Source organism: Gracilinanus agilis, chromosome 2, assembly GCF_016433145.1.
Source record: "Gracilinanus agilis isolate LMUSP501 chromosome 2, AgileGrace, whole genome shotgun sequence".
NCBI classification, from domain to species: domain Eukaryota; kingdom Metazoa; phylum Chordata; class Mammalia; order Didelphimorphia; family Didelphidae; genus Gracilinanus; species Gracilinanus agilis.
In genome coordinates, this window is record NC_058131.1 from 595,549,881 (window position 1) to 595,573,127 (window position 23,247).

Below are 23,247 nucleotides of genomic sequence, written 5' to 3' on the forward strand. Positions count from 1 at the left end.
AATTTACATTTTGTAATTTTCTCCAACTCTTGCTTGGTTTTAAAATCTTTCCTTTTCCAGAGATCTGACAAGTATACTATTCTATGTTCACTTAACTTATTTATAGTTTTCCTCTTTATATTCAAGTCATTCACCCATTCTGAATTTATCTTGGTGTAGGGTGTGAGATGTTGATCTAAACCTAATCTCTCCCATATTGTTTTCCAAATTTCCCAGCAGTTTTTGTCAAATAGTGGATTCGTGTCCCAAAAGTTGGGCTCTTTGGGTTTATCATACACTGTCTTGCTGACATCATTAACCCCGAGTCTATTCCACTGATCCTCCCTTCTATCTCTTAGCCAGTACCATATTGATTTAATGACTGCTGCTTTATAGTATAGTTTGATATCTGGTACTGCTAGGCCCCCTTCCTTCACATTTTTTTTTCATTATTTCCTTTGATATTCTTGATCTTTTGTTATTCCAGATGAAATTTGTTATAGTTTTTCCTAATTCAGTAAAGAAGTTTTTTGGTAATTTGATAGGTATGGCGCTAAATGGGTAAATTAATTTGGGTAGGATGTTCATTTTTATTATGTTAGCTCGACCTACCCATGAACAGTTAATGGTTTTCCAATTGTTGAGGTCCAGTTTTATTTCTTTGGAAAGTGTTTTGTAGTTGTTTTCATATAATAGCTGTGTTTGTTTTGTTAGATTGATTCCCAAGTATTTTATATTGTCTAGGGTGATTTTAAAAGGTGTTTCTCTTTCTACCTCTTGCTGTTCTAATGTGTTGGAAATGTATAGAAATGCTGATGATTTATGTGCATTTATTTTGTATCCTGCCACTTTGCTAAAGTTGTTGATTATTTCTACCAGCCTCTTAGTTGATTCTCTAGGATTTTTTAAGTATACCATCATATCATCTGCAAAGAGTGATAGCTTAGTCTCCTCATTGCCTATTTTGATACCTCCAATTTCTTTTTCTTCTCTAATTGCTATTGCTAGTGTTTCTAGTACCATGTTGAATAATAGAGGTGATAATGGGCATCCTTGTTTCACTCCTGATCTTATTGGGAAGGCTTCTAATTTATCCCCATTGCATATAATGCTTGTTGATGGTTTTAGGTATATATTGTTTATTATTTTTAGGAAGGGTCCTTCTACTCCTATACTTTTCAATATTTTCAATAGGAATGGATGCTGTATTTTGTCAAAGGCTTTTTCAGCATCTATTGAGATAATCATGTGATTTTTGTTTCTTAGACTGTTGATATGGTCAATTATGTGGGTGGTTTTCCTAATGTTGAACCATTCCTGGTATAAATCCCATCTGATCATGGTGGATGATCTTCTTAATTACTTGCTGGAGTCTCTTTGCTAATATTCTATTTAAGATTTTTGCATCTATGTTCATTAGGGAGATTGGTCTATAGTTTTCTTTCTCTGTTTTTGGTCTACCTGGCTTTGGGATCAGTACCATGTTTGTGTCATAAAAGGAATTTGGTACGACTCCTTCTTTGCTAATCATATCAAATAATTTGTATAGTATTGGGATTAGTTGCTCTTTGAATGTCTGATAGAATTCACTTGTGAATCCATCAGGTCCTGGTGATTTTTTCTTAGGGGGTTTTTTAATGGCTTGTACAATTTCTATTTCTGATATGGGATTATTTAGGTATTCTATTTCTTCTGCTGTTAATCTAGGCAATTTATATTTTTGTAAATATTCATCCATATCTCCTAAATTGTTATATTTGTTGCCATATAATTGGGCGAAATATTTTTTAATGATTGCCTTAATTTCCCCTTCATTATAGGTGAATTCTCCCTTTTCATCTCTAATACTGTCAATTTGGTTTTCTTCTTTCCTTTTTCTTATTAGATTGACCAGTACTTTGTCTATTTTATCTGTTTTTTCAAAATACCAGCTTCTAGTCTTATTTATTAATTCAATAGTTCTTTTACTTTCGATTTTATTAATTTCTCCCTTAATTTTTAGTATTTCTAATTTAGTTTTCATCTGGGGGTTTCTAATTTGCTCGCTCTCTAATTTTTTGAGTTGCATACCCAATTCATTAATCTCTGCCCTCCTTAATTTGTTAATATATGCACTCAAGGATATAAATTTCCCCCTGAGTACTGCCTTGGCTGCATCCCACAGAGTTTGGTAGGATGTCTCATCATTGTCATTCTCTTCAATGAAATTGTTGATTGTTTCTATGATTTCTTCTTTGACAATTTGGTTTTGGAGAATCATATTGTTTAAATTCCAAGTGGTTTTTGATTTGCCTGTCCAGGTGCCCTTACTGATTATTTTTATCGCATTATTATCTGAGAAGGTTACATTTATTATATCTGCTCTTTTGCATTTGTTTGCCATGATTCTATGCCTTATTACATGGTCAATCTTTGTAAATGTACCATGTGCAGCTGAAAAGAAGGTGTATTCCTTTTTGTCCCTATTTATTTTTCTCCACATATCAATTAAATCTAATTTTTCTAGGACTTCATTCATCTCTCTTACCTCTTTCTTATTTATTTTTTGGTTTGATTTATCTAGATCTGAAAGAGGAATATTTAGATCTCCCATATTATGGTTTTACTATCTATTTCCTTCTTGAGCTCTGCCAGTTTCTCCTTTATGAATTTGGATACTATACCACTTGGTGCATATATATTGAGCAGTGTTATTTCCTCATTGTTTATACTGCCTTTAATCAGGATGTAATGACCTTCCCTGTCTTTTTTAATCATATCTATTTTTACTTTGGCTTTGTCAGAGATCATGATAGCCACTCCTGCCTTCTTTTTCTCATTTGATGCCCAAAAGATTTTGCTCATACCCTTAACCTTGAACTTGTGTGTGTCTACCCACCTCATATGTGTTTCTTGTAGACAACCTATGGTAGGATTTTGGTTTCTGATCCACTCTGCTATTTGCTTCCATTTTATGAGTGAGTTCATCCCATTCACATTCAGAGTTACAATTGTTAGTTATGTATTCACTGACATTTTTGTATCCTCCCCTAGACCCACTCCTTCTTATTACACTATTTTCTTTTACACCAGTGGTTTGCTTTGAGCCGGTATCCCTTATCCCCTCCCTTGATTGACTTCCCTTTCTGCCCCCTCCCTTGTTGTTCCCCTCTTTTTGTTTTTTAAAGGCCTAATGAATTCCCTCCCCCTTCTTCTCCCCTCCCTTTTTTGGCCTTCCCACTCCCCTGTTCCCTTTGGTTTATCCCTTCTGACTTTCTCAGTAGGGTTAGATGGAATTTTTTATCCAGATGGATAATAAAGCTACTCTTCCTTCTCCGGGTTGATTACACTGAGAGTAAGGTTTGATTATTACCTCTTAATGCTCTCTTCCTCTCCTTCTTATGGTATTATTTATCCCCTCCCCTACCCATGCCCTCTTTGTGTGTAATAGAATATCTTATTTTTCTTATTTACTCGGATTTTTCTTGGTGTCCCCTACTCTTCCCCCCCTCTTTCCCACCCCCCCATGTCTTCTTAGACCATTTAGTATCCTGTCCTCTCCCTATGAATTATTCTTCTGGTTGCTATAATAGTGGATATTATAATAGTGTATAGAGTTCACTACAGAGAATTATACATAGCATTTCTCCACCTAGTAATACAGATAATTAGATCTTATTTAAGCCCTTAAAGAGTCAAGCTTAAAAGACTATGAGTTTTCTTTCTTTTCCCTCTGTTTCTTATTTACCTTTTCATCTTTCTCTTGATATTTGTGGTTGAGTGTCAAACTTTCCACTTAGTCCCAGTCTCTTTTGTGCAAAAACTTGGAATTCTTCAATTTTGTTGAAGGCCCATACTTTCCCCTGAAAGTATATGATTAGTTTTGTTGGGTAGTTGATTCATGGTTGCAGGCCCAGCTCTCTTGCCTTTCTGAATATTGTATTCCAAGTCTTGCGGTCTTTTAGCGTTGAGGCTGCCAGATCCTGTGTGATCCTTATTGGTGCTCCTTGATATTTGAATTGTCTCTTTCTGGCTTCTTGTAAGATTTTTTCTTTAACTTGAAAGCTCTTCAATTTCACTATTATATTTCTGGGTGTTGACTTTTCTGGGTCCAGTGTAGAGGGTGATCTATGGATCCTTTCAATGTCTATATTGCCCTCTTGTTGTAGAACTTCAGGGCAATTTTGCTGAATAATTTCTTTAAGTATGGAGTCCAAGTTTCTATTAATTTCTGCCTTTTCTGGAAAACCAATGATTCTCAAGTTGTCTCTTCTAGATTGGTTTTCTTGGTCTGTCACTCTCTCATTGAGATATTTCATGTTTCCTTCTATTTTATCAGTCTTTTGACTTTGTTTTATTTGTTCTTGTTGTCTTGAGAGATCATTCGTTTCTAAATGTTCGATTCTAGCCTTTAAGGACTGGTTTTCGGCTTTAATGTTTTGGTTTTCGGCTATAATTTTTTGGTTTTCCTTTTCAATCTGGTCATTTTTGGTCTTCAGTTGACTTGTCTCACTTTCCAATTGCGAAATTCTGCCTTTTAAACTGTTATTTTCTTGCCAAATTTCTTCCATCTTCCTCAGCATTTCATTTTTAAACTCTTCCCATAGCTTGTGACCAGGTTTCATTTTTTTGGGGAGGTTTGGATTTTTGTTTTCCCTCCTCTGTTGTCTGGATTATCTCTGTGTAGAAGTTGTCCAGTGTTCCAGAGTTTCTCTTGATAGTCTTTTTCTTCTGGGCTTCCTTATTGCTGGCCATTGTTAGCCCCGCCCCTTTTCAGCTTTGTCTTTGCACTCAGGGTCTGCCTGCGCCTTGCAAGCTCCAGGGGGCTCCGGTCTCCTTGTCCTTGGGGTCAGGCCTCCTGGTAGTTCCTGGTCTGCCCCTCTGCCCAAGGTTCCTTCAGCAGTCTTTGGGGCTGCTTCCACAGCCGTGCTGGGTCCGCTTGGGGGTCCTCACTGGAGGTCCAAGCCTGGGCTGGAGATCGTTATTCAAGCCTAGGGCACTGCCTTTGCCTGCGCAGATGCTCTTAGGGCCCTGCCTTCACCCCCGCAGAAGGTAGTGAAAGTCCGTGGCGTTGTGCGAGGTGGGGGGGGTGGAGGAGGGGCTTCTTCCTCTCGCGTTTTAGTGAGAGCTGTTTCACCCCTTTATAGCGTGGAGATGCCCCAATTCTGCGTACCTTCAATGCTGCACCCTGTTGTGGGGTTCCTTCGTTCTTCTGGACTCGTTTTTATTTTCCCCTTGAGGAGTCCTGTATGCTTCGGTCAGGAGAGATCGAGCAGCTGCTCCTTACTCTGCCGCCATCTAATCTTGTGTCTTTATACTCAACAAAACCACTGTAGTCAGTCGTTAAATCACCAGTGCTAGTAGTCAACTATCACTGCTTTTCAACAAACTCTTTCCTAACCAAAAATGTAAGTACTAACACATAATCCTAAAATAGGATGTGTTGCCGTATATCTATATACTTCTATGAACTGACTATCCTAATGCAGGAAAGGTTTGCCTACTGTAGTTCCATGTATTTCTTGACATAATTATAAAATGAAAGAAAAATGCCCCTTTTTTGTAGGGATAGTAACTCAACTACATGCTCTCTTTAGCCCCTTTCCAAGTCCATGAGCTAAAAAATATGTCCATCATTTCTTTCTATTGCCTCTTTAAAATATTAGTAATAACTAATAGGAGGTGGTTGGGAAACATATAATTTCCAAAAAGACTTTTATTTTTTAATTCAATGTTGTGCTGTTGCAGGAGGATCATGAGGGTTTTAGAATAAAAGAACTATCCAAAATCATGTCCAAGAAAATGTTTTGAGCATAGGGGAAGGGAAAAGAAGGATATTTAGATACAGGTATTAGCACTGAAATGAATACTTTGAACCTAGAGCACTTACCATAGTGCGGAATAATGGTCCAGGCCATTGCTGAAGCATAAATTCCTCCAATCATCCAGAACATGCAGAGCCAACTAAGGTGTTCACCCCTCTTCTCACGAGATAAGAATTCAGAGAAATAGGCAAATACAATGGGGAGAGACCCCCCGATCCTGAGGGGGAGAAAATACCAAAGAGGAAGAATCAAGGTGTATATAGAGAAAGGAAGGCAACAAACAACATCAATACTGAACCTCACTTCCTTACAAATCCAAATAGTGTACAATGCTGATAGATGACAGGACTGCAGAGGGCACTGAAGTATAATGCTTGCAGAATAAAATGATGGATCTTAAGTTTAATTAAGAAGTTGACTAGTCATCACAATTAAACTAAGACAAGGCTAATGAGCTGAGGTTAATTGACTAGTTAGTAAGGCTAGAAACATATGATGGTTAAAAATAAAACACTAGAAGTTGGTAAACTTGGGGGGCAAATTCAATCAAAAAACTGAGAAACCTTAATGACTTCACTATATTGAGAACAAAGAATTATACCTATAATGGTTGGAGTCCTTCTGATGGAGACAAAGCAATTTGGAATTTAAGCACCCAATTTACTCCTATAACTTACATATGATACTATGATCCCAATGCGAATTATTTTCATTTTTCTGTTTAGTAGATTTAAGAATTACATAGACAACAATATACCGGATTTTTTAATACTTTAAGTTGCATCCAGCTATTTTTTATTTCAAAATGTTTTATTGATGCTATCTTCTTTTGTAAAACTATTACTACCAGCTAGCTTAGCTACCACCCCTTTAGAGAAACTTTCACTTATAACAATTATGTACAGTCCAACAAAACAAATCAATACAATGGCCACTTATAAGAATATGTATCTCATTCAGCATTTCAAATCCATTACTTCTCTGTTAAGAGGGGAGGAATAGTTGTTTCATCATCAGTCTTTTGAATGTTGTTTTGATCAAATACCAGATCTCTTTCCCATGCCAAAGATGCCCAGATGACCAGATTTTAACCCTGTAAGACTGTAAGGTCCAGGAAAACAGGAAAAGTCTTATGTCTCAACAGTATCTAGCATAGCAAGTTGCCTAATAAATGTAAACTTAATTTAAATTATCTGATTTCTATTCATATTATAACTGTCCAGTTTGTTTCTCTGGGGCTTTGTTGCAATATACTACCATTCCATCTCTCTTCCCTTCTAAAAAGTATATAGTACAATTTGATAAGGGATTTCTTGTTTTGTTCATATAATTCTTAGAGAAGAGATAAAGGGCTGCAAGGTCAGGGGAGTCTATTATTATAATATCCCAAGTCTTCCCAATACCCAAAGTCAATAGAGATAGAACACTGAGCTGGATAGATTACAGTATATAACCCCTCCCATAAGTGCCTAGGAAACTTGAAGGAGAAGGCTACAAAAAGACCACAGATCTGGAGTGAGACAGGCCCTCAAGATAATTCTAGTCCATCATTCTCATTTTACAAATGAGGAAACTGAGGATCTAAGATGTTAAGAAACTTGTTCAAAGTCACATAGGTGGATTAGAAGTAGCATTTGAATCCAGTTCTCTGACTCCAGAGCCAGTGTTCTTTTTTACTTTGACCATTGGTTTAAATCAGGGTAATAAGTCTTATGTTCCTAATGTACATACCCTATACCAGAGATAAGGCGGCAGAAGAGGAAGAAGCCATAGCCCTGCACAAAAGAGGAGAGGGAAGCAAAGGAGGCGTTGATCGCAAGAGACATGCCAAGGACTTTCTTCCTCCCAAGCTTATCTGCCAGGCCACCCCAGATGAAGGCCCCAGCCATCATTCCCAAGTAGACTATCAGCCCTGTAAGAAGGGAGGAAGAAAAAAGGGAAAGACAAAGAGAAAGAGAGAAATATTAGAAATATTCAAAGTTTTCTGCATACACAATGGAACATATTTTGGAATGGTAGACATCCATCATAATTCCCCTTCTGGAATTCATAGCACCAAAAATAAATAAGCTCTAAAAGAGGAAAATACTTTACAGACTGACAAGTTTGTTCTATGAAAGTAAGCCCTTGGTAGAATTAGATAAACAGTAAATGTACAAAAATAAGTTACTATAGGCAAAGAACACTTAACTACATATTGTAAGCATTTATGAATATCTTGTGGCTAGTAAACATGCTTTAAATGTTTGCAATTTGGAATATTTCTGTTTGTTTTTTAATGGTTCATTTTCTGGTCAAAGAAGTCCCCCAGAGAACTTCCAGTCTATGGCTCTATTTTAAATGTTCCCACTGGAATACATTGTCATTTTGTTGAAATGCTTGTGGAAAGTTTCTTCAAGTCAAAAAGGTATCTCAAAATGATAGGCAGGCCAGCTGTATACCAATGCCATTGTCCAGCTGAAAAATGATAAAAAATATATGACCAGTTTTCAGAAGAATTGAAAACTATAAATGATTATATGAATGTTCTAAATTGCTCATAAGAGAAATGCAAAATAAAATCATTCTGAGAATTTACCTCAAATGGCTCAAAGTTGGAAAGATGATAAAAGATGAAACACCCAATGTAACACTATGAATTTGTTAGACAATCTAATATTATGTAAGAAAACTCAATAAACTATTTATATTCTTTGACCCAGCCATCCTGCTGCTGGCCATCTATCCAATGAGATGAAAGGCATAATAGATACTAAAAGTTTGGCAGCTAGGTGGCACAGTGAATACAGTGCCAGACCTGAAGTCAGGAAGATTCATCTTTTTTATGGAAGCAAAAAAACTGGGAACAAAGAAGGACCCCATAAATTGAAAAATGAGTGAACAAATTGTGGTATAGAAGTGTAACTGACTACCATTCTACCCTTAAAAATGAAAAATGAAGATACATTTGGGAAAACTTGAAAAGGTTTGCATAAACTGATGCAGAATAAAGTAAGGATAGCCAGATTAATAAGCAACACAATAAAAATGAAAATATAAATGAAAGTAATAAAAGACAGCTGAATTTTGGATCATTGTGATGACCAATCTTCTTCCTGAAAAAGTAACTGTGGAGAAAATGTTCCTCTCTCAGTGGCCTGTTAGCAACTTATGAATATAGAGTATGCAGTCAGAGTCTGTCTGTTGGTTTTGCTAAAATGTTTTTACTTAGGTTTCTAGGGGCCAGGAGTGGCACAATTAATTGAAAATGACTGTGATAGAAAGACAAAAGGCAAAAATCAAACTTTAAAAAAAGGATTTATACAGCTCTGTCAAGTGATTAAATCTTTTAGATAACATGGAAAAGTAGCAATGAGATTAAGCATATAAAACAATTACTTGCCTTATAAGCAACTTGATTTCTTAAAAACACTCTGTCAACTTATTTTCTGGGTACTTGTAATACAATCTTATTATGCCAAGATAGTTACCAAATGAATAAGCTTTCCATGGACATAGATAATTTTTATATAAGCAACCAAATAGTAGTAAAGTAATCCATCAATCAATATTTCCATCTGATGATAATAACTGACAGGTTTTTTTAGCACTTTAAGGTTTGAAAAACTCCCCTTTTATAAAGGGGAAGATTCTGAAGTTCAGAAAGGTCAAACAACTTGCCTATGTTCATACAACTGGTAAGTGTAAATTTAATTCAATTCAACAAGCATTAAGTACCTACCATGTAGCAGGTACTTGTCCTAGGTGCTGGGAATACAAAATCAGAATGGAAAACAACCTCTATATTCACAGAACTTACATTCTAATAAAAGGAAAAAAAATTGATGCACAAATAAGTATAACCAGGCTTTTGCCCAAGCTTAGGGTGTTTTATTTGCTACTGTGTTTGGTAAGGAGATATGACTCCAGATTGGCAGAAAGGATGCTGAGCTTGATGTGAGGAGTATTAACATAAGGGGAGGAATTGGTGCCAGTGTTTCTTTTTTATGGAAGAGATATATATGGTGCCAAGTACTCTTCAGGAGAGACCCAGAGAGATTCTGAAAGCTACAGACATGTGGGAGAAGCCACCTCCTCAACATATCCTTGATTTCTAGTTTGTGTCTCTAGAGACTTCAGAGAGAGAGAGCCTTTTCTTTGAGTAAGATTAGGCTCTCCCTCTTGGTTTTATCTCATTCCCATCTAAAGAACTTGTTCACTCCTGTGTATTTTCTGGTATATTCTAACCTGTATAACTCCTCGAATTTCAGTCTGCTTAGATAAATGAATTTATTTTATATTCTATTGACAGTGAACTTTTTTTTTTTTGGAAGGAATAAAGCTTGTAAGTTTAGCTTAGGTAACCCTCCTCCTTTAAGGGAAACCAGGAAAGAAACTTTTGTTCTTGAATCTATTGTACCCTTATACCAGTAATATTTGTGCGTCAGATAGATATTAATCTAGTCCAATACCTTTCTTGGATGAAGTCACGAAAAGACCCAATTATCTAGCCATAGCCTTTCTCCCACCCTCCTCAAAGCAGAAATCAAAGCCTTTCTTGTAAAGGATTGGGCCAAATTCAAAATCCATGCTACCTGAAAGCTTCAAGTATATATATTTAGACAAGTAGTATAGATATATATTTATTACACAGGATATACATATTCTTTAAAAGTAAATACAAAGCATAAAAGAAAAGAAAATGAAAAATGATTTGAGAGGTTTTCTGGGGCTGGGGGGCACTCACCAATGGAAGAATTATAAGAAGCTTTCTATAGGAGGTTGCGCTTAAGCTAAGTAAGAGAATCCAAAAGGTGGGATTGAGGAGGAAGAGGATTCCAGGCTGTGGCATTTAAAATTATTGTAAGCCCTGGGAGACTACAACTCCCAGGGCTCCCTGCTACAACTTCCCCTGACACCTCCACTTCCTTTGTGGGAGGTGTCAGAAAAAGTATAAAAGAGAAAGTTTGGTGCCTTTTAGCTCTCTGCTCTCTCAAGCCTGGAGGCTGACTGACTCTCTCTGATCCTGGATTGTCTCTACCGGGAGACCCTTTTTCCCTACCTAACCTTTCCCTTTTCTAATCTAAATAAAACCTAGCTATTCTAAACCCTAAGTTGCTCTCTGATCTTTTATTTGAGCCCCAAAGGGCTCTAGTCAATTTCCCCCTATTGGGGCTGGGGACCCTTACCTTCCTCTCTCCTTTCTCCCATCCTACCTTCCTACCTACCTTCCCTTGACCCACACACATTTAAGGCACAAAGTCACAGAAGCAGGAAATGAAATGATTTGGTTAGGAAATGACAAGTATATGTCAGGGATGGGAGTGGAAACTAAGAGTCTCCTGACTTCAAGTCCATTGATTTTTCCACACACAACCCAGGTAAATAGGCATCACAAATCTGACCGAGCCTAAGTCTAAAAGTCTACATATATAGACTTAGGCTTGGGATTCAGGAGCATATACCTCCTGAATCCAAGTGCGTCAGAAGATCCTCTATTTGGAGTGTAATTCAGTTGTAGTGGACACCTGGATTCCTTGAGATGTCCCAAACTCATGTCCCAGCATCCTAGAACTAACACCACAATAATATCTACTAAAAATCCTGGTATCCTCCTAAATATTGTGTTTTTGCTACTCCTGCCACACAGTTCACGTTTATCTTTGAGAAAACAGTCTAAGACTCACAATGAAAAATGCCATCTGCCCTCTGAAAAAGAACTGTTGGAGACTAAATGCAGACCGAAACATACCATATTTCATTGTCCTTCTTTTTTTTTAATTTGAGATCTCTTTCACAAAATGGCCAATATAGAAAATTGTTTTACATGATTATGAATGTAAAATCTACATCAGATTGCTTACTGTCTCAGGAAGGAAGAAAGGCAGAGAAGGAGAGAAAGAGAGTCAGGAGAAGGAAGAGAATTTAGAAATCAAAACCTTAAAAAAAGAATGCTTTAAAAAATTGTTTTTACACAGAATAGAGGAGAAAGTAAGATATTGTTTTAAAATCTTTTCTTTTAAAACACTGTCCTTGAAGGGGGAGGAATGAAATATGGTAACTCATTTGCTTCACTATCCTTGTATATGTATCCCATTCTTTCACTGTTTTCCTGAGAGTAGGTAGATAAAAATGCTATTTTTTTAGATCTAGCACCCCTGAGTTTGACTTCAAATCCAGTACCATTTTCCATTGTTTCATGTTGTAACTCTAGTCATGTTCATATGGTAGAGAGACAGTATGCATGGCCCAGTGGGTAAAGTGTTAGCCTTAGAGTCACAAAGTTCTGGATTCATATCCTGACTCTACTTCTAGATTTATGGCCAGGAGTAAATTACTTAATCTCTCTGAGGCTTCCTTCTCTATAAAATAGGGATGACAATACCTTTAATACATGTCTCACAATTGTTATAAGGCTTAAGCAAGTATGTATGTAAAGTGCTAAGTAAACCTTATTAATTAGATCAGAATTCAGTGATTTATCTAGATTTTGTTTTCTCATATGGCCTCACATGGCTGTTATAAATGAATCTTAGACTAAATTGATCAGATGTTTGGGGCATCAAATAGATGTAGCCAGTCTCTCTACCTTCTCCTTTCTATCAACCAATCAGAAAATCACATCATGAATTAATCAGAACTAGACAAACTACAGTCAACAATTTAGATCATGACTCAAGAAAGCTTATCTCAGGTGACTGGTCCAGAAGGGAAGGACCAATTGGTCTATGTCCATGATGGTGAACCAATGGGACATGTGCCAAAGATGGCACACAGAGACCACTCTGTGAGCATGTATGCTGTTGCCTACAACAATCAGTTACTAGAAAGGCAGAGGGACTCAGGAGGAGCTCCTCCCTTCTCCCATTGCACCATGCCTCCCTGCCCCTCTGCCCAGCAGCCCAATGGACACGCTTACTCCTTCTCCTGAGCAGAACTCTCAGGTCACTTCCCTACCTTTCTCCCTCCCCTGTCTGGGGTAAAGGGTAAACTTACTCTGGGGTGGGATGGGGGTATGGCACACAGTCTGGGGGGCAGGGCGAGGCATGACATTCAGTCTCTAAAAGGTTCACCATCACTGGTCTAGGTCAAAGCATTTCCTTTATATTACTTTAGAACAGAATTTTATTTTCAAATGTAGCTGGTCTGCCCAGCAGGTCTATTCTATCACTCTCTCCTTAATGGCTAAGACCATAGCTCAACCATGCAGTGATGGACAAGATTTAGCACGTTAAGCTAGTGTGGACATCATCTGTTCTATTTTTAATCTTGTATTTGAGGAGAAGAGGGAAGGGAGGAATGCTTTGAAAACTTCCAACATCAGTTTACCACAAAAGATGTAAAGGTACTTTGCTCATTTGATCAGCAAGAGGCAGATCAAATTATAAGCTACTTAAGGCTAACTCTTCTCTATCTGTTGGTGCCTTGCATACAGGAGATGCTCATGTTATCTTTTGAACTGATCTAATAAGGGGTTATATTTAATGCTATACTCTGAGATCATCTATGTAGCTATAGAGGGGAAAAGGACAAATAAAAAATATGGGTTGTAGGGATTTCACTGAAGACAAAATATTCTGATTAAACATAGAAACTAGGCACACTAGAGTGCCTGAGTGATCCTTAGGGAGTGGAAAGATTGATCAAAATGAGCTATATTTGAAAAGTGGAAGAACAGAGGAGCTAGGAATTGACCGGTATGGAAACTGCTGAGCAAGTAGGTGACTCCTTTTCTTACTTCTGCATTCTCAAATTAACTCTCTACTAGCAAATCTCCATTCAGGATCTGAAATCAGATCAGTAGTAGCCACATTTCCTTTTTATCCCATCTACCGATTTACTCATTCTTATAGGTATTTAGATTTTTCTGTGTACTTTCCTGTTATCACCCACTGAATTGACATATACATTTCAGTTCTGATTTTCTAACTGCTTAATTATATTGAAAGTAGTCTAACAAACAGGCTGGTTTTCAGATGCCCACACACTTTCTGTAAACATGAATTCCCTAACCCAGAGCAGTGCTGAGCCAAGTAGAATCTCAAAGAGGAGAATATCAGTCAGATCATAGATCAGTATCTGTAAAAGTGAGAAAGCTTCAGTAATTGGGTAGGTGATGAAAATTCATCACTTCCAGGCCACTCTCCCCCATTTAAATGTCCTCACATATCCTGATGGAATCAGTTTACCACAACATGCCTGACTTTCTAGAGTAGAGGGCATCAACGGATAAAAGACACAGAATAATAAATCATAAATAGCACTAACAAGTAACTTAGCTTACAGTCACCAACTAGCTGTTTGAGGATACCTTTCTTGGCCTCATTTAAGGGACTTTGGAGAGATAGATGTTACCGAGTCCCACCAGTCCAAATTTGTTGATTGTAGTAAAAAAGTAATGAGGCAGAGAGAGCAACCATCCTCAGAATCAGAAAGATATGAGTTCAAGTCTTATCTCTGATACATGCTGGCTGTGTGATGCTGAGCCTGTCACGCAACCAGCTCTAAAACAATAATCAAACTGCATTGGCTGATGAAATACATCACTAGGCGCTCTCTACATTGACAAAAGCACAGATGTATGATTGGCAGGGAAGCTATGAGGCCACAGGATTTGGAACAGACCATCTAGCTCAACTCCATCCTTTTTCAGATGAGAAAACTGAAACCCTGAAATGGTTTGTCCAAAGAAACAGGTTAATTTTTAAAAGAAAATTAAAAAGAGGAAAAAAAACCCAGTTCCAAAACCTAGTGTTCCTTCCACTATATATCATCTCCTTGGGTTTAGAGGTCAGAACTCTTGAGATTTTTTTTCCATTGTGCTCAACCCACCTAACAATGAGTTAGGTGTTGGGGAGGGTTATTTGCCTAAACCCATGGGCAGAGGGAGAATGGGAAGAAAAAAACTAAAGGAAATCTCATTTTATTCTTCATCTCTACAATATATGTAAACAGGATCAGTCTATAAATTGTAAATGCATTGCTTTCCTAAGGCGTCGCTCGATGCACATTACTGCAAATGGAAAGTTACAATATTAAAACTTAATCAGGTTATTTGTATGGCTGTGTAGCTTCCTATGTTGTCTCCAGTTGAAAAATGTGCATGTCTTTGTATCTCATTGTATGTTCAGTTGCAGTTTTTTCCATTGTGCAATTTGATATCAGCATCAGTGGGGCTTGGATTTTTGATAGAGTCCCTGTCTCTTTTTGGAAATGGATTTGCAAAGGCCCAGGTATGCCTAAAACCCATGGCACCCAGATATATGTGTAATCAGCAAGCAGGGTAGACGATGACTGAACCTATATTACCACCCTGTGGTTTAAATGAATGATTGGCCAAGGCTATTTGTTTTCTGATGAATAATCCAAGTTGGCAGGTGCTCAGCCTTAAAAGCAAACAAATCAAATGATCCTAGAACACTGGAGCCTTTCATTTTCATGTGCCTGGCCTTTCTCCTTGGATTTTTAGTGATTTTTCACCTCTTTTTCCTAAGAGTATTCTAACCCAAAAATCAGGGAAGTCAGTTGCCTTTCCTCAAACATGCACAGACCTTTGATCTGCACAAATCTCCAAAGGATTGTTGTCTGGCTTTTATGGTGGTTTAACAGGAAATCAATTTAGAGTATCAGAGTCAGCAGTTTTATACAATAATGTGTCATTAGTCCAGAGGCAATTTATTGGCTAACTTCAGCTATACAGAATACAGTAAAAAATCGGGAGGTGAGCAAAAAGAGAGGTCTGAGCATCCAAAAGTGGTATCTTTCTCCATGCTCCCCCCCCCAAAAAAAACCCACCAATATACCATAGTACATTGTATTTTATTCATGCATCCAAAACTCTGGCCCTCGCTGAAACTAGTTATATTGATTTGCACCCATTTCTTTTTTTTTAATTTATTTACTTAATTAATTTAGAATATTTTTCCATGGTTACATATTCTTTCCCTCCCTTTCTTCATCCCCCCTCTCATAGCCAATGAAAAATTCAACTGAGTTTTATCATTGATCAAGACCTATTTCCATATTATTATTATTTGCAATAGAGATCATTTAGAGTCTACATCCCCAAACATATCCTCATCGAACCATATGATCAAGGAAATGTTTTTCTTCTGTGTTTCTGCTCCCAAAGTTCTTTCTCTGGATGTGGATAGTGTTTTTTTTTCTCATAAGTCCTTCAGAATTGTCCTATATCATTATACTGCTGCCAGTAGAGAATCTGTCCATCACATCTGATTGTATTTGCACCCATTTCTAACAAACTTAGTGATGTGGCCCCCTGAAGATTAAAATAAGAAAATTAGGCAAAGAGTACAGATAAAGGAAGAGGAGGCTGCTAAAGGTAAGTATACTGACAAAGATATGTGTGACCCAATTGTGTGGCAATGAGGAAGAAAACAAAACAAAACAAAAAACCTCTTAAGAAATACAAAAACTGCAAAATCAGGACATTTTAGGGTAGAGGTTCTTTACTTTTGATGTTATGCCTTCTTATGGCAGTCTGCTAAAGCGTATGGATCTCTTCTCAGATTAATATTTGAAGGAAATCCTGAATTTCAATTAGATCCAAGTGAAAATAAAGATATATTTTTCCCCATTTGAGTTCATGTACCTCTTGAACCGATTCATATATTGGGAGGGAATCCATTAAAAACTTCTAGTCTAGGGTAACTTGTAATGGAGGCAAATGATCTTATAGATTGTTGTTAGCCCTGAGAGCATCATTGGGAAGCAGTGTGGTAGGTAGAGTAGATAAGAGTTCTAGACTGGCAGACCTAGGTTTGAATCCTATCTCTTAACACTTACTAAGCTGTATGTCCCTGAGTAAGCCATATGACTAATCTGAACCAAGATTTATAAAAATGTCAAATACAAGGTCAGCCAACACAAATCCTCAAGGGATTCCAATAAAGACTTTCTTACAAAACATTGGACCATTAACAATGACTTTTGGGGTCTAGCTCTTCAATTTTTATTTTACCTAAATGTATTATTGTCCAGTACACCGTCTCTTCATATTTTCTAAAAGTATAGGATGAAAACTTTACCAAATGTTTTGCTAAAATCTAAGTTAAAAATATCTATAGTATCCCTCTTATCTGCGAGTTTAGTAATTCAGTCAAAAAAATAAAGGAAACAAGGTTAGCCTGGCATGAATAATCTGACCTTGTTGAGTCATGGGAGTGCTTTGTAAGTTTCCTTTATTAAATATCCAGTATCCTCCCTTTAATAACACAGAGCAGAATTTTGTAATGAATCAAAGTCAAGATCACTGACTTAACAATTTGCTTCATTCTCTTATTTTCTTTAAAAAAATCTGGACATTTTCCACTTCTAAAACTCTGGACATTTGCTGCTAACAGTGGCTTAGTAATCACATCTGCTGGTCCTTTTGTTATCCTAGGATAAAATTTACCCAGTCCAGGTGGCATGGTCCAAGGAAGCTAGGTGATTCCCTTATTCTTTCCCTAGTCATCAAAAAAGATTAAATTATGTTTAATATCTTGTTTCAGAAACTAGAGAAATATCTGAAAGAGTTTTATCTCAAAAAAAAGTAATTTTTTGTGATACATGAACGGTTAAGTTTCACCTACCTGGAAAATTTACTTATGAGTAACCTATTATTCTGCAATAAAGCCAAAAAAAGATTTGGCATTAATGTCTGAAACAAATATCCCTCCCTCTATTTCCCAAAAAATACTCACAGACTCTAAAGTAGAAAGGAATAATTACTCTTTCTGTAGTTTCCTTATATTCATGCAGATCCTTATATTTACATAATACTTTACCTACATACCTATTTTACCTACATAGGATCTATATTTAAAGACTGGCATGGAATCTAGGTTTACTCCAGCTTCCTTATCTTATAGGTGTCAGAACTAAGGCTGACTTGCTCAAGGTTCAGAAGGAGGAAGTGACAAAGGACAAATTCAAACCCAGATCCCCTGACACCAAATACAGCCCTCATTCCAGAGGACTATGCAGCTTTCTATATTTTCTCCTTTGATCCTCGCAGCAGCTCTATGAAGCAGATAGTAGAAGCATAATTATCCCTTTATAGATGAAGAAGCCTAAACAACAAGAGGCTAAATGATTTACAGCTCATGTAACTGGGACTTGTACTTCAGTCTTCCCCTTCACAGTTTTGACACATTTTTAAGGCTAATCCTAACTTGAGTTAACTAATCTCTCAAGTGTTTCAAAAGGCAAACTACAGATAGAATGAACATTGATAGGATCTCCTAAATTATTCAGATAGTATTTCATACTAAGAAAGTACCCTAGATTTTAACTAAGAGGACCTGGGTTCAAATCCCACCTCTTCCATTATTTGTGTCACTTTAGGCAAATCACTTAACTTGTCTGGATCTCAGTTTCCTCACTTGGAATATGGGGAAGTTGGACAGCCTCTAATATCTCTTCCAGGTCTAAATCTATAATCCTATGTGCATTTTTCTTACTTTAACATTTCAAGGGCTTGTGATTTCATCTACAAGGATTCTTTCTTCACTGATGCATATTGAAAACTCTTTTGTACATCTTAGAAAACCAACTTCCCGAACAGCTGCAACCAAACAAAATTGATCACCTGATTGATAGCTAATCCTATTGCAACAAAGCTACCTAAACTGGTCTTCAGATAATAAATATGGAGTCCACTGCCAGATGTGCAATGGAAACCTTGCCAGATTGACAAGACCTGACAGAACTCTGCTGAACTCAATGTCACACCCAGGATTGAATCTATCCCACAACAGGAAAGCAAAGTAAGTCTCAATGGGCAACTTCTTTATTTCTACTCCTTTAATCATCCCATTCGTTTAGTAGGAAGTCCCCCTTTAACTTTTTTCATCTTTTTGCCAAGGAGCTTCTGAGTGCATCACACCAGTTTTATTGCTTCAGTTTATTGCAAAGTCATTTCAGGTATTCATTCATTTAGTTCAATATATGTTTTTCAAGTTCTATTCAAGAACTCTGGAATCCCCCTTTGAAAGTTAGAATGATATGCCCTTTGTTCAATTTTCAGGGACTATTCCCCCATTTTACTTCACAGAATACCATACCCTCACCCTTACCCAGCATCCCTCCAAGTAGTGACCAAAAAATTTTAATTTCAGTAAATTACCCAGAATATTAAGACACTTTCTCCATATGCTTCAGAACTTGTCATCTGGAAATGTATGTATGATATCTTTTCTAGCATATCCATCATAAATAACACATATTTTTACCATTCCATTTTGCCTCTTATCTGCTTCATGTTACAGTTATTTTTGAGTGCTCTATTATACTCTAATTATCCAAATTTATTGTCTTAATTTCTTCCGCTAAAGACAGATTTTTGCCCCTCAAATGACTTTACTATCTCAGCCATTTTAGCGTCATCATTAATTTCATGCTTCTCTTCACTTGTGTGGGCTCATTTTTCCTGCAGCCTCCCTTCTTCCATCCCTAAAACACAGCACTTTCAGAATGGCTCTTCTCACCCTACATCTCTTGGCTTTGTACAATGTAGAACAGTGAAAACACAGCCCCGGCAGCCAAAAATCCTGGAGTCTGGTCTTGGACTTTGCCAGTAACTACTTATGTGGCCCTTGGATACAAACTTTTTTGGAAATTAGCTTCCTTATTCATTAAAGGAGGAACTGGGACTTGATGGTCACTAATATTTCCTCTGGCTCAAAATTTTCCTGGGTGTGTGGGTGTGTGTCTGTGTGAATGTTATTTTGGTGACCCTGATTGGTATATGTGTTTCTGCTCTTCATTAGAAAATTCAGTTTAGCAATGTTTAGTTGAGATGCCTGCTTTATTTGCTAATACAAACTTGTTTTGTTCCTGCAAGCTACTATGTGCTTATATTGTATACAGGATTTACACCTCATTTTATTAAGTTTCCAGGAAATAGTGGCAGTTTTCAGGGCATTTTTACATGGTAATATTATTTCATTTGAAGTTCGCAATAATCCTATAAGGTACCTAGTATAGATGTTATTATAAAGCTGTATTGTCTTAGATTTTACTTGGCATCCCAGAATTTAAATTTATTCTTCTCTGATGAGGAAATCCAGGTCCAATGATGGCTAAATAGAAGTCCTAAGGGATATAAGGAGGGAAAGGGGGAAGGAAATTAGCATTTATAATAGCACCTGTTATATGCTAGGCACTGAGCTAAGTGCTTTACAAATATGATCTCATCTGATCCTCACAACAACCCCTGAGAAACGCATGCTGTTATTATCCCCATTTTACCCTTGAGGAAACTGAGGCAAGCAGAGGAGTTAAGTAATAGTAATAAGAATAATAGCTAACATTTATAATAGCACTTATACTTACCAGGCAGTGTACTAAGCACTTTACAATTATTATCCCATGTGATCTTCACAACCCTGGGTGGTAGGTGCTATTATTATCCCCATTTTATAATTGAGGAAACTGAGGCAAACTATGCCCATGGTCACACAGCTAATAAGTGTCTGAGGTCAAATTTGAATTCAGGTCTTCCTCACTCTAGACCAGTGATTCCCAAAGTGGGCGCCACCGCCCCCTGGTGGGTGCTGCAGAGATCCAGGAGGGCGGTGATGACCACAGGTGCATTTGGGGGCAGTGAATAACTGTAAGGAGGAGGTGATAGTATGTGACAGGGGGCACTAAGTAATATTTTTTTCTGGAAAGGGGGCAGTAGGCCAAAAAAGTTTGGGAACCATTGCTCTAGACCAAGTGGTCTACCCAATGTTCCTCATAGCTGCCTCTAGGAAACTGGAAAGTCATCAACCTCAGGTCATTTCTTCCTTGGAATCCAAGACCTAAACACCTAGATTCTAGTCTTGACTCTGCCTTAGGCAAGTTAGTTATATCTTCTCAGGAGGCCTAAGTTTCCTTATCTATTAAATATAACCCTAGGAAAGGCAGGAGGGAAATTTTTCTAAATTTCTTTTGTTGAAATCTGTTTCCCCAACTACCTTGTCCCTTCTTAGGTAGTATTTTTTCCATCTATCAGTTCTCAAGCTAGACAATGTTATATCAGAGCTAAAAACCCTTTAAAATTTTTTAAGAAGGGAAGTTAGGTGACACAGTGGATAGAAATGGAATTAAGAAGACCTGGATTCAAATTCAAAACCCAGGCACTTCCTAGCTTTGTGACTGAGCAAGTCACTTAACCCCATCTGCCTAATCAATGCCCTTATGTCTTACAGTTGTTACTAAGATAGAAAGTAAGACTTTAAAAAATTCTCTTAAGAATTTTTTTTAGAATTTAAAAGAATAATCAGGTGAAAAGACAGCATCCCTCAGGACATACATTTCTAGAAATGTGCTTGAAATTTAACTTGTAACTTCTAACAATAAAAGAGATTTTTGTCTGGGAACTGAAGGAGGAAAGTTAGAGAGCTAAAGGAAGGCCCAGGATTTTATCACCAGAATTTAAAGGAATTTGACAACCTCTCTCAGCCTGCAAATGAAGATAACAATAGTACCTATCTCACAAGGCTGTGGTGAGGATCAAAGAAATAATATATGTAAACTGCTTTGCAAACCTCAATGTGCTATATAAATGTTAGCTATTACTAAATATTATCTAGTCTTTACTTTTCATTTTGTAGATGAGGGGGTGAAGTGGAGCATTGAAATACTAAGAGGTGAGGTGATTCAAAGCCCAATAGCAGAGAATCCAGTCACTTTTCATCCCACTCCACTAAGTTTTTACAGGATCTCATATGCCCTGGGTCATAGTTAAGTCAGTCTAGAAACTCCTAGACAACCCTTAATAGAATACCCTATAGTAAGAGCACTTTTCTGGGATATAGAGGGAAGATACAAAGACTAGGCTTTGACAGTGTTTACACCCTACCTAAGGAGGAAATAACTGAGTCGCTGAACTCTGGTACAGAACAATTGATTTACTTCAATATTCTAATCTGTTGTGATCTTTTGGGGTTTCAACTCTTCATATAATGTGCTAGCTTTGACTCATCTACAAATTTAATAAGCACTCGTCCGTCCATGCCCCATTCAAAGTAATCAACAAAAACACTAACTAGCACCTACAAGAAAAGTCTATTTCCTTTTATGAGAAATAAAATATTAAGGTTAGCAAAAACAAATGGAATTGAATTTATGTGAATAGATTTTTTGATTTGTCAACATGAAATCTGGGTACTTCAATTTTATCCCTGTCCTTTGAGAAACCCCAGCACCAGGTACACCTGTTTGGGATTGAACTACAGAACCCATAAGCTGTTTGGGGACCCTAGTGTGGGTGGGATCTGTGGACATTTTAAAAATGTCGAGTGCCTTTATTTGTTTTAGAAGCTTCTCCCATTGTATTAAAGCCCTCTCTCAGGAAGCCCAGCTCTTAGTTTGACTCTTTCCTTTATAATTATTATAGTTGACCCCTCCCTGATACCCCTGAAGCTGGCTACAGACCTCTTTGCAGCCTGCTTGTAGTTTGTCTATGCAGGCTTGCCATACCAAGTTCTCCAGAGGGTATAAAAGACCCCCAAGTTCTGTCCCTCTTCATAGTTGTCAGTCTAGCAAGGTTGGCTCTTCCAGGGGTCAGTGACTGGAGAACCAGAGTCTCAAGCCTCAGGACTCTGCATGGGTGTGTAGCGCGCAGCTCTGTATGGAGGCCTAATTTAGCACTGAACCCCTTTCCTTAATTAAAGAGTGGCTTTTCTGACTATTTAATAGCTCTGTGTTTTTTCCAAGTTAACAGATTGTATGGGACTTGGGAATCAGCTAAATTTGCCTCTGAAAAAATAAGTTACCTGACCATAGACAGATTAGCATTTCAGGACCCTAGGTAACTTTCTAAGAATATAAATTACAGATGAATTGCCAATCTATAATGATTCAGGAAGTTTCCACACTAGGAGTTCTATGAATTTATGAAATCACAGATCTGATTGGAAAAAAAAACAAAAACAAAAATTCCTTGTTTATTAAAGATAATTGCCTCAATATTATTTTAAATATATGAGTCGTTTTCTTCATTTTCCCCATATTTTATGGCAGTAATCTTGGTGGACTGTTTAGCTATGGAGCTATTAATCAGGCATCTTCCTCCATGCCCTTGAATTGTGATAGGATAGAGAAAAGAGTGCATTAGACTGATTCATGTGACATTTTCATAGTTGAGGGGAAAAAATGAATGTGGGCAAACTTCCCAAGGAATAGCCTTATGTGTTACATACAAGAGATTCTCTCAATATGACCCAGAGAAACGAAGTCCCTCTTTAAAACCTGTCACCCACATTGGGTGAGTAACCTGGAAGAATCAATGTTAGCTCTCTGGAATTATTTCTGCAGTCCTCCTAGATAAGGTAGATTTATGTGACAGAGGCAGCCCATGATCTGTCGACATGAAATGGAAAATGGACCCAATGAATATTTCAAACAGCCTTGGCCCAACCACAGATAGATAGTGGGAGGGTGTTTGCACTCAATCTGTTCAGAAGGACACTACAAGACATGGCTATAACTATAA

The 23,247-nt window shown here is 37.3% G+C and overlaps 1 protein-coding gene across 4 annotated transcripts in view; it reads right to left on the minus strand.

The window, feature by feature from the left end:
- The window catches only part of SV2B (synaptic vesicle glycoprotein 2B), a 75,997-nt gene that overhangs the window by 44,795 nt on the left and 7,955 nt on the right, over positions 1–23,247 (minus strand). For 3 of the 4 annotated variants that reach the window (XM_044662469.1, XM_044662468.1, XM_044662470.1), the window contains exons 2-3: positions 7,515–7,695; positions 5,849–6,000 (exon numbers count right to left, since the gene is read on the minus strand). The exons of the other annotated variant lie outside the window; for it this stretch is intronic. In XM_044662469.1, the coding sequence (XP_044518404.1) occupies positions 5,849–6,000; positions 7,515–7,695 (333 nt within the window). The remainder of the gene's footprint in view (positions 1–5,848; positions 6,001–7,514; positions 7,696–23,247) is intronic. 4 annotated transcript variants of the gene reach the window in all.